The sequence below is a fragment of the Emys orbicularis genome, chromosome 3, assembly GCF_028017835.1.
Source record: "Emys orbicularis isolate rEmyOrb1 chromosome 3, rEmyOrb1.hap1, whole genome shotgun sequence".
NCBI lineage: Eukaryota > Metazoa > Chordata > Testudines > Emydidae > Emys > Emys orbicularis.
In genome coordinates this window covers 204,855,467-204,868,186 of record NC_088685.1, presented here as the reverse complement: position 1 = coordinate 204,868,186, position 12,720 = coordinate 204,855,467, and the positions used below count along the sequence as shown (strand labels likewise).

The following is a 12,720-nucleotide window of genomic DNA, read 5'->3' as shown; positions in this document are numbered from 1 at the left end:
CTAGCTCTGGGGCTGGTGAGGGAGAGACCCCCCTGCTCCTTCCCAGTCCCAGCTCAGGGGCTGCTGTGATGGGAGAGAGAGGGAGAGACCCCCCTCCTTCCCAGCCCCAGCAGGGGAGAGAGGGCACATCCATTGCATTAGAAATGTAAGACCACTGGTATTAAAATATGAGTTGTGTGTTTTTATTTGTAGAACAAAAAAACATTAATTATTATTAAGGGTTTTTTTTAATATAGTGCTTTTATCCAAAGTGCTTTACAATAGTTAGCTAACGGTACAAACAACATTTGGAAAGATCATTACGTGGTCCACCAAGACCCTCAGCAATTTTCAAGTGGTCTGTGAAAAAAGAAGTTTGAGAACCACTGGCATGGGGTACTAACCCTGGAGTCCTAAAGAAATGTAACCATACATTAGGTGTAGCAACAGCTTACCTTACATATCACATCACAAAACATCCCCTCTAGCTGGACAGTTGATTTGGAGTTTGTCAGGGACAGGATATTTCTAGCTAAAATAAAGCCCTTCCCCTTCCAGGGCAAAGGAAAAGAGTCTAATTTAAAAACACTCCTTCAGTCCACTCCCCCTCAGTACAGAGATTTTTTTTTTTTATTCATATCCAGGTGGAGGAAAGTATACCCAAGACTGGGACCCTGAATTGGTAGGCTGCCCTATGCCACTATTTGCAGAGCCACTTACTATAGTACCTTCTTCCATACACAGAAGCACTTCCTTTTCAATAGGGAAGCTCGGCCAGACACTTCCCCAATTCATAAAGAGCCACATCATACAGCACTGCTTCTATCCATTCTCTCCCACAACGAGAAATGGTTCTGCTTCTTATATTTCATAGCAGGTCTGCACTCCGTCACCTGCTCTGTCACATGATTCAGTGGGTGGGATCATAGAAACCAGGCCCACGTGAACCCGGTAAAGCCCCAGCTCACACTGTGACAGTGGGTCGTTAAGACCTGCCTCTCTTAACCTTCCTTAGAAGTTTTAATTTGATACAATATCATTCTAACCTTACTGTACTCAATTGTTGCATAGCATGACTTAACACACAGTGCTAAACACCAGTTGTGTTTTAAAACCAGAGTTGGCTGCACTTCAGCCATCACTAGCTCTGGAAACATAACAGCTCTTCAAAATCAAAACAATCTGTTAAGGCAGGTGGGGAATGAAACCTAATGACTAAAATGATTTTCTGTCAAGCCTCTAGGCCTTACTTAGTCTGATGGCAATATAATCTTTAATAGCATCTGAGAGGTTTCCTAATAAATAAATGTTATTAGTTCTTGGTGGTTGAGGGTACTGTACAAGGTGCATCATGAAAGTGCAGTGGTGTATTGTCAAGTTTCAGCCCATGATCTTTGAAATAGCTTGTAAAATGATGTTGGCAAAGGAGAATACCAAAATATATAAAACAGTGCAGCTGAAGAGAGGTTTCTGTGATAAATTTCTGTGCCACTTGGGGGCTGTTTGACTTTGACTTCCAAATGCATTCATCTCTAGGCTAAGGAGCTCAAGCAAACGTGCCAAAACTCACTGGCACTCTTTACAGAGCATGGTGTATGCGCCAATGCGTTCTTTAATAGCTGCTGAGTCCGATGCACAAGTGACAGTCCTGTCCACAGATAGGACACACCCATGCACTAGCTATGCTCTGAATCCAAGCAGCAGATTCTTTCCTTCTCTGATGCCAGTCATCACAAAGCTTGATCAAGTCTGCCTCGCAATACCTCGCTCCATCTACAAGCTGACTCCGCCAACCAGAGCAGCATTCTGCAGTCCTTTCCCAATCATCCACAGAGATTCCAAAAGATCTAAAAAACAGAGAGTCCTATGGCACCTGTAAGACTAACAGATGTATTGGAGCATAAGCTTTCATGGGTGAATACCCACTTCGTATTCACCCACGAAAGCTTATGCTCCAATACATCTGTTAGTCTTACAGGTGCCACAGGACTCTGTTGCTTTTTACAGATCCAGACTAACACGGCTACCCCTCTGATACAAAAGATCTAAGTCATCTTTGCAAGCATCCCAAAGTCTGCGCAGCGGTCTGCCTCTTTCTAGACCCTTCATGAGCTTCAGAGTGTAGTACACTCTTCAGGTTCCTATAATCCAGCATTCACTTGACATGTCCAAGCCACCTGAGTCTTTTCTTACTAATCAACATTCCCATGAATGACATACCAGTACTATTTAACACTTCCACATTTGTTACCCCATCTTGCCATCTTATTCAAAGAATTTTACGGAAGATCAGATATGAATGTTGTTTAGTCTTTTGGTATGTTTGACATAAGTCATCCATGTTTCTGAGCCATATACAAGAGTGGATAAAACATGTCTCATAAATACAGATTTTCACTTTAGTTGACAATTTGTTATTGTTCCAGGCTCTGTCTTGCAGCTAGGAACTTTGCTGCAAAAGACCAAAGTTCCTAGCTGCTTTGCTGATTCTATTAGTGAGCTCAGCATCAAGATCTACATTGCTGGTAACAGTAAAGCCAAGGTAGCAAAACTGGTCAGCAACATCCAGACGAATACCATCTAAGGTGATATCTGGAACTGGTTCTGAAGAGCTGTAGTGCATGATAACAGTCTTCTTCAAGCTTATGGCTAGCCCAAAGATGTTGCATGAATCGGAGAACTTGGTTATGAGATGTTGTAGGGCATCAACACTGTGAGCCACGAGGGTTGCATCATCTGCAAATAACAGGTCTGTTATGACGATCTCCTAAATGCTTTTGGGTGAAAGAAAGAGTAGTTCCTCCAGGATATCCTATCCTGCTCCGGTCCTTCCCTTTACTTCTCTGCCTCAGCTGAACTTCCAACTCAGGAGCAGAGGTTAAAATAAGGGAGAGGAAGGACAGCTTCCCTGCCGCTGCTGAAAATATAGAGTGCCCCCCTCCTCTTTGGCTGATGCTATTAAAAGTAGAGGGAGTGCTCCCATTCCTGTTTCAATCCCATATTACACCCCCCCCCCCCCCCACTAGGAGAGAGTGGCAGTGCAATTCTGTGCTGCTAGCTTCTCGCTGTTGTGGAGGCAGAAGAGCAAGGGGGGAAAGGTTCCAAATCTAATTACTAAAAAGTTCCATTGCATAGCAGATAAGGAAATTCTCCTGTCTGTAGGATTATCTCTTGCCCAGCACCCTCAAATTCCCACAGTGTCAAGGTCCCATATGGCTCACCCAACCTCTGGGTCCCATGCAGAGTGATCCCCACTAAACCCCTGTGGAGGCAATGAATTACCATTATTCCCCATTTTAAAGGTGAGGAACTAGAGCACAGCCAGATTAGGGTATGGGATTTTCAAGCACCTAAGTAACTAGGCCATGGTCACATTCTGGGTCTCAGTTCAGAGCCTTCACCACAGCACCATTCTTCCTCTTCCATTGGTCCCCTGCATCACTTGCTACATGCCGTAGAACTCTGGCAGTGAATGAGGCGGGGGTGCTCTCCATGCTGCCACTAATGACTTAAAAAACTTTCTGCACTTGATCTTTATTTTCTTCACACTGCGCCTAAATGAACAACTGCTAATGAGAATCTGACACCTGGCACTGAGCTGTTATCCCACCCTTATCTGTGATCAGGGCAACAAGGACATTACTGTCTTCCTCAAACAAAAGCTTGCCTTAGTGTGGCAGTCTCTCTCTCTAATGAGCTGCTGGAATTGCCTTGTCATATGGCCATTAGCAATATGCTCCAGTCAGTGTATATCGGGGTGGGCAAACTATGGCCCGGGGGCCACATCCGGCCCTTCAGACATTATAATCCGGCCCTCGAGCTCCCGCCGGGGAGCAGTTCCTAGGGCTTGCGCGGCTCCTGGAAGCAACGACCTGTCCTCCCTCCGGCTCCTATGCATAGGGGCTCTGCACACTGCCCCAAGCGCTGCCCCCACAGCTCCCATTGGCCGGGAACCACTACCAATGGGAGCTGCAGGGGTTGCACCTGCAGACAGGGCAGCATGCAGAGCCGCCTGGCTGCACCTCTGCGTAGGAGCCGGAGGGAGGACATGCCGCTGCTTCCAGGACCTGCTTGAGGTAAGCGCCACCCGGAGCCTTGTTCCTGACCCCCTCCTGTGCCCCAACCCCATGCCCTAGCCCTGATCCCCCTCCTGCCCTCTGATCCCCTGGGTCCCAGCCCAGAGACCCTCCTGCACCCCCAACCACTCATCCCCAGCCCCACCCCAGAGCCTGCACCCCCAGCTGGAGCCTTCACCTTCACCGCCCCAGTCCGGAGCCCACATCCTGAACTCCTCGTTTCTGGCCCCACCCCGGAGCCCTCACCCCCTTCCGCACCTCAACACCCAATTTCATGAGCATTCATGGCCCACCATACAATTTCCATACCCAGATGTGACCCTCGGGCCAAAAAGTTTGCCCACCCCTGGTGTATATTATACATACTTCAGAGAGCTCAGAAATCTTAGTTGTTTTCCCATTTTGAAGAGCTATAAATCTATGATTCCACATGGGTTAAAGAGAATTGTTTTAGCAGGTGGCATTCATGCGTAAAGGCTTAAAATTATTTTATGAAATGTAAAAGGTGTGAATAATCCTTTTCAATGAAATGAAATACTGGCACATCTTAGGAATCTAGAGGAGATGCCTCATTTATACAAGAAACCCATCTGCCTGATTGAGAGACTTCATAACGTCAGAGAGACTGGCTGGAGATTGCTATCTCAAATGGCCCTTCTTCCAAAACAAGGCAGGCAGCTATACTTTTCCATAAAGAAATGTGGAATACAAATTGTGAACACCTTCCGCAATGAAGAGTGTTGCGTTTGAATACTTGAAGTTAAGCTTAGAGCTAGTCTACACTAGACTGCACCGATACAGCTGCGCCGCTGTAGCCCATCTGGGGAAAACGTTCTATGCTGACGGGAGAGAGTTCTCCCGTCGGCATACTAAATCCACCTTCGCCAGAGGCGGTAGCTATGTCAGCAGGAGAAGCTCTCCCGCCAACCACACCAGCACTTACGTCAGTGTAACTTATGCTGCTTGGGGGCGGGGAGGAGCTTATTCAAACTCAAAACAGACCCTGTGTGACATGCACAACCAAAATAGTGACCAGAGTGATGTGCTCTCATCAGCCAATGTTGCTTGTGAGGCGGGATGCTGAGTTTTCGACCAGCTGGAGCTTGTTTTAAAGCTCAGTGCACTCATTCCCGGTAGTAACCTGTGTGCAGGCCATAGAGGTGCAGGAGCTACTGTAACCATCTAATTGTCGGGTAGTAAGTGATGCAGCCTTCTTAACAGTCACAGCTGGAAGCCAGAATTTTTGTCCGCTGTAGCAATTTGAATGTCAAAAACAATGAGGAAACCAGAAGAACTGCCAGGCTATAACCTAATTTAACTATCAACGTAGAAATAACGTAGAAAATTTTTTCACTTCAAGGTCCCAGAAACAAAGACAAGGTTTTCATCTCGAGGCCAAAAGACCAAAAACATCAAGACACTTGATCACAGCCTTGGATAGACCAAGAGACTACCTACACTTGACCAGAGCTCGGAGAGCCGAGAAGCTGGTGCTGGCTAACTCTTGAAAGCCATTTCCTTCATCTCACCTGCATAGTCTCTGTGCTGCTCAGGGAATCCAGTCTCCATTTCCTTTCAGCCTTTGGTCTTGGTGATAACTGATGATGGTTTTATAATGGGGACACCTGCCTGCTAAGGATTGAATTAAAACCACCATTTTATCTTACCTCGGGCACTGAACTATTGAATGGCAGTAAGCAAAATAGTAGCCACTCACTCCTGTTATGTGAAGGGGTATTAACTTTTGTAACCCCAATTCAGGTCAGGTAGAAATATACTTGAGTCTCTTACTACCAATCCTGTGTGTCACACCCTTGTTACAAGAGCTACAGGTCAATATTGAATTTGAATTTAAACCAATGATACAGAGATGTAGGGCTGTGCATATCTATTACTAATTCCCTCAGCTATGTAGTGCCTCTGACCAAATACACAGGCTGCATTAGTGTAGAAAATTAAGATGCTTCTGAAATCACAGGATAAACCCTTTATGAAGTGGATATTTAATTTTGCAATAAAAATCATTGCTAGTATCAGATACCCTGCCCCAAAACAGTATAATGTCACATTTCTTCATGGGTTTCTGTCTGTCTGAATTTATTTTATAGCAGCAATAGTGTTTTTTGTCAGACATACATGACTGGGAAACTGTTTAATCACAGTGCTCCAAGATACTGATGTAAATTACTCATTATCTAACAGTAATCTAAAGCCTTAAACCAGTATGCCTGTCAGAAACACATACATTAGCTGAAGGTGGCTATACTTTAGTATCAATCTGCAGACAGATTAATTGTATTGTAACGGAATGATTCTCTGAGAGCTGATGCTGAGCTCTTTGGAAAATTCTAGCATTACATTTTATATACTTGGGTGCCTAGCTTTGGGATGTACATGTAAGGATTTGTATGCACCTTGCAGAATGTACAAAGACTGCCTGAGCAATGTTGTCCTGGTATTCTGCTGTTTGCACACATGCTGTCTGTTTGATGATCTTCATCAATTAAAAGTTGGAGGTAGGGGTCAGAGTAGCCAAGGCTGGGTTTTATTGTTACTGTTGTTACTAATGGTGTTATCTGACTGTATTCCTTTCTCCCCAGAACACCCTGGGAGCAGATGGCCATTCTGCTCCCCAAACCAGCTTCACATTAAACCCCAAGGACAGAAGACAATATCCTGACCACCAGGCAGCACACAGGCCATTTCCCAAACAGCGATTCAGGCAGGAAAATGGACACACATCATTACAAAGAGATGGACCCAGATCCTTCCTCCTGGATCTCCCAAACTTTCCTGACCTATCAAAAGCAGACATCAATGGGCAAAACCCCAACATTCAGGTACACACTTCATTAAGACTGTGATATTTTACACACTATGGAAAATGACTTAACCCAACCACATCAGCTTTAAGCTTTGCTTCAGTCCCTTAGTCACTGCCAGCTGTGCTTTCTTATACCCTTCTTCTGTATGGTATCCCAACCCATAGTGCTGTTATGTGGAGAGATAGTCTAAATACTTTTTGCCTACCTGGATGTACCGATCCCACTTCCCCCTGAGCCCCTTTATGAATGCCACTGACTGCACAGAGCTAGAGATAGAATCATAGTTTTCTTGCAGATGTCTTTCTTTCATCCTCTTGTCATATAGATATTTTCCATTCTTTGGTTTTGGGCAGCGTTTTACCTCTTTTATTTTGTGGCCAACCACTGGCAATGTGACAATCAGGAAACTAGTATCTTGGAAATTATGGTCCGATTCTCATTTGTTACATTAGTGTAAATCTCAACTGATTCCACAGGTTACAGTGGAATGACTATAGATTAGATTCTCACCTAGAGATCAAAATCTGGCCCTCTGTTCAGAAAATAAAGAATTAAATGTTAATCTTAGCAGCAGCCCCCTTGAGTAGAAAGTCCCTCTCTCCACAAAAATCTGATATGTTTTTAGTCAAAATCTTCTTCTTGGTTTTGGAATAATTTACTACAAGTCACTTGCATTAAAGACAGAGGGTTAGGAAGAAAAAAAATAGCAATTTAATTTAGTGTCTCAAAGAAAAATCTGCATTAATAAGAAGTCATGTTTAACCAAAATAATTTAGTGAAATATTGATCTGCCTAAAACATGTGTTTACAAAAACATAATGCACTATTATAACTAGTATCAGAGGGTTAGCCGTGTTAGTCTGAATCTGTAAAAAGCAACAGAGGGTCCTGTGGCACCTTTAAGACTAACAGAAGTATTGGAGCATAAGCTTTCGTGGGTGAATGCCCACTTCATCAGACGCAAGTAATGGAAATTTCCAGAGGCAGGTATAAATCAGTATGGCGATAACGAGGTTAGTTCAATCAGGGAGGGTGAGGTGCTCTGCTAGCAGTTGAGGTGTCAACACCAAGGGAGGAGAAACTGCTTCTGTAGTTTGATAGCCATTCACAGTCTTTGTTTAATCCTGGTCTAATGGTGTCAAATTTGCAAATGAACTGGAGCTCAGCAGTTTCTCTTTGGAGTCTGGTCCTGAAGTTTTTTTGCTGTAAGATGGCTACCTTTACATCTGCTATTATGTGGCCAGAGAGGTTGAAGTGGTCTCCTACAGGTTTTTGTATATTGCCATTCCTGATATCTGACTTGTGTCCATTTATCCTCTTGCGTAGTGACTGTCCAGTTTGGCCAATGTACATAGCAGAGGGGCATTGCTGGCACATGATGGCATATATAACATTGGTGGACGTGCAGGTGAATGAGCCGGTGATGTTGTAGCTGATCTGGTTAGGTTCTGTGATGGTGTTGCTGGTGTAGATATGTGGGCAGAGTTGGCATCGAGGTTTGTTGCATGGGTTGGATCCTGAGTTAGAGTTGTTATGGTGCGGTGCGTGGTTGCTGGTGAGAATATGCTTAAGGTTGGCGGGTTGTCTGTGGGCGAGGACTGGCCTGCCTCACAAGTCAGATATCAGGAATGGCAATATACAAAAACCTGTAGGAGAACACTTCAACCTCCCTGGCCACACAATAGCAGATGTAAAGGTAGCCATCTTACAGCAAAAAAACTTCAGGATCAGACTCCAAAGAGAAACTGCTGAGCTCCAGTTCATTTGCAAATTTGACACCATCAGATCAGGATTAAACAAAGACTGTGAATGGCTATCCAACTACAGAAGCAGTTTCTCCTCCCTTGGTGTTGACACCTCAACTGCTAGCAGAGCACCTCACCCTCCCTGATTGAACTAACCTCGTTATCGCCATACTGATTTATACCTGCCTCTGGAAATTTCCATTACTTGCGTCTGATGAAGTGGGCATTCACCCACGAAAGCTTATGCTCCAATACTTCTGTTAGTCTTAAAGGTGCCACAGGACCCTCTGTTGCTTATTATAACTACTTCTCTTATTAAATAAATTCCTGGCACTCTATACCCATCTACCCACAAATTTACCAATGTATATATCTCTCTATTAGGCATCCATGCCTAAAGATAAAGGTGTACTTTAATTAGTCACAGACAATATTAGGAAACAACAAAATGTATCAAAGCTGATACTCCATTACTTCAGAGACAAGTTGTAATGTTCCAAATTTTTACAGCTTTGGACCTAACACCATTCCAGTATTCGACAGGCCTAGGTAGTAAATGTGTATATTTTGACTGCATGTTGAATACACCTCTACCCCAATATAACGCGACCCACTATAACATGAATTCGGATATAACGCGGTAAAGCAGTGCTCCGGGGGGCGGGGCTGCGCACTCTGGCGGATCAAAGCAAGTTCGATATAACGCGGTTTCACCTATAACGCGGTAAGATTTTTTGGCTCCCGAGGACAGCGTTATATCGGGGTAGAGGTGTACATGCTTTCTGCTACTAGAAGCCTCCCAGTTATATATTCATGAATTCCTAGAGGAGGGTAGTCTGGGAAGCTCTACAAAGGCCTGAAGCTGCAGATTGAGGTAAATAGTGTGCCACTATACGTGTATATATTAACAAATAACAGTGTAACCCACAGAATATAGAGGGGGGGAAATACATTCCCCCGCAGGAACGTTATTGAATGCTTAAAGCCAAAGAATGGATAAATGAGGAGTAACATTTTCTTGGCTTCCCAATACAAATTAAAAATTGTTGTCATTATGAGCTCGTTTTTCACTGGATGATGTGGCGTCTGAAAACTGGACAACACATGGAATGGTACACCAGCAGTGACCATGGGGTCTTGGGCCTGAGAAACTTAGCCTTCTCTCCCAGAAAACATTGGGCAGCAGGACCAAGATTTTATGGAAACAGGAGTCTAACTTTAGGCTCCTCAATTCATTTAGCACCTAATTCAATTTAAGCACCTAAATATGTGGCCAGAATTTCAGGCTACTTACTTAGGTGCCTAAATATGGATTTAGGAGCCCAGCTCTGGGCTCCTCTTTCTGAAAATCTTGGTCCTGCTGCCCAATGTTTTCTGGGACATACACACAGCCCAATAATAATACATTTAAAAATGAAGACATTTTCCCTATAAATTGTAGAAGTATACTTTACAGGCCTGAAAGTCAGCCTGTGAAAACAGTTTGAAATGATATTCCCATGAGCCCTGTTTTATATAGTGGTAAAGAAAGCAATTGTTGTATCATGTCGTAGTTATGCGCTTGTCCACATTTTTGTTGTTGTTATTCCTGGGGAGGTGGTGTTACAGGGAGTATAATCACAGTGTTAAGAAAACTAGCCCTGCCCCAAGGTTACTACTCTAACTACAAAGTCATTGTTGACTATAAAGGTATTGGATCCAGTACACTAGAAACAAATAGAGCCACAAAACAGTCAGTTCTAGTTAGAAGATCTATGCAAAAGTTGTCAAATACTTAAAAAAAAAAAAAAAACACAGCTGCTAAAGTTTCACCACTCGCTGTTGTGATGTATGTAAGCCCTTTGCAAGTAATATAAAAAGGACTCTTACTGGTTTTTCTGTGATCTGCTAGCCCGGTAGAAGTTTGGCCCATTTTTCAACCCCTGCATCATTTCATGCTGCATTTGTACAGTTGTTTAGTATTGGTAAGGCAAGAGGTTGTTTAAGGGAGTAACCACAGCAGCTGTTGCCATTAGTGTACTGTGGCTGGTTTTTAGCTTGGTGTCAGAGCTGCAGCCAAATGCACCATTGCACTCGAATAAACTAATTCATTAGAGGTCCTCTAAAATGTGAGGTGCTTTTTAAAATCAGTGCCATATTTCCTTTGGGAGCACAGATTTTTTTTTCATCATCCTCACCGAAAAGCCCTTTTGTTGGTCTCCATTGATTTGACACATGCCAGCTCAGTAATGCATGCAGACCTGCCAGTGTGGCAGGGTTACTCAGTGTAAAACAGAATTACTTCCTTCCTTCCCATTAGCAATGAAAGTGAAGTCACGTCAAGGGGATGTGGCCACCTATTTATTTTCTCTTTCTGAGATTTTCTGTCTTCCACCCCCTGCTACAACCCATCCAATGCTACCCAGCTCTGAGGGGGGTGCTGCACTTGGAACCTGATACCCCAATTTTCATTGGAATGTTAACTCTCCCCCGCCCTTGAATTTCAAGTCAAAATTTCCCACTCCTGTGGACCCTAAAGGGTGCTGTACTGTTGTGTCCCATTCTACTGCTCTGTGGCTCCCCATTGCAATACAGACACCTTGGGAGTACAGCAGAAAAGGCTGGTGGTAAATGACACAAGAAGCAGCTGGCAAGGGGAAAATCCTTCTGACTTGGCAGATAGCGGTATTTTGTCCTCCTGTGGGAACTTCATTCTTTGTCAGGTTTCATCACACACCAACTTACTTTTTAAAACATTAATGTGAATTTACACAGTCTGACAGCTGAATTCGGCAATGATGGGCATGTTAGAAATACTTGGACTCCAGAGTTGGAGAAGTGAAATCTCTGTGGAAGTATATAGTACACACTTTATTAATAATCCCTTTGTATCAGATGGGTTTAACACCTTGCAGTTTGCATTAGAGTGGTGTGTTTGGGAAAACTGCAGCAGAATGGTGAGTGACTAAATCCATTTTCCTTAGGCCTATCAGAAAGAATAATATAATTGTTTAATAATTGGTAGAAGTGGAAGTTTTTTGTATTTTAACCCAACTTTAAGAAGAAATTAATGCTACTTACTGTGAGATGTGCAATCCTTATTGTTTTAAAGTACCCTGTAATAAGACTGCATAATAACAAACACATTACAAGTATAGCAGGGATAACTAAAAATTCAAAGATCTTTTTATAATATCTTAAAAATAACTTAATATTCTGAGTAATCTTTTTAAATTAGATTCCGATGGGATTTCAGATTACATCTGCATGATATACCCAGAGAGTTAATCGCGATGAACCGTATTACAATTAAAAAATAGCAAAGAAGGACTGATTTTGAAATGGTCCCTTTGGAAAGTCTTTTGTTTAGTTTTTGCTTTTAAAGTTAATGTGCTTTAAAAAAAAATCCTGTTGATATTCAGCCAGTGATAGGACCTTCCAAGCATAGCCAGTTGTCTTTAAACTGCTACCTTGTTTATTCCCACTTACTGGATGCACAACACTGTTTTGCTTGGATCCGTACAGCCCAGGAACTGTCACTTATAGTTTCAAGCATATGAAATCTATTTTAATTCTCAGTTTGTAGAAATTGCAGTGAATAATCTGTTGGAGTAATCATTTTGATTCCACCATTAAAATGACAAAATGTAAGACAAACAAAAATATGCTGGACGGTTTTATCTCCTTCCCAGAGACTTATTTTGTTACAGCCACTGCATACCTGTATTGCTTCTTTCTATACAATCCCAGTGGAACTTCCTAATAGCCTCCCAGTCATTTCGTCTCATTTTTCTGACCGTAGTCAGAGGGGAAGCAGTGTGTAAATGCAATGGCTTGTTTCTCCAAAAAGGAAATGTGTGCATTGTTTTGTAAGTGCACAACTGCATTCTGCACTACTCAGCTCCAGCAGATCTTCGGCTGAAGCCATTCCACTTCCAGTGTAATGTCCCTCGGCAACTCACAAGTAACAGGACGGACATAGAAAGTACATGAGGTTTTATTTGCCAGAGAGAGAGAGAGAGAGTGTGTGTGTGTGTTCAGGTAAATCATGATTTTATTAAAACCAATTTTATGAAACTGTGAACTCTAATCCAATTGCCTTCATGTCCCCGCATA

General features: G+C 43.1%; 1 protein-coding gene across 1 annotated transcript in view; it reads left to right on the top strand.

Annotated features, from left to right (window-relative positions):
• ISM1 (isthmin 1) overlaps positions 1-12,720 on the top strand; it is a 56,335-nt gene that overhangs the window by 31,989 nt on the left and 11,626 nt on the right. The window contains exon 2 of the mRNA XM_065402106.1: positions 6,656-6,895. Within this exon, the coding sequence (XP_065258178.1) occupies positions 6,656-6,895 (240 nt within the window). The remainder of the gene's footprint in view (positions 1-6,655; positions 6,896-12,720) is intronic.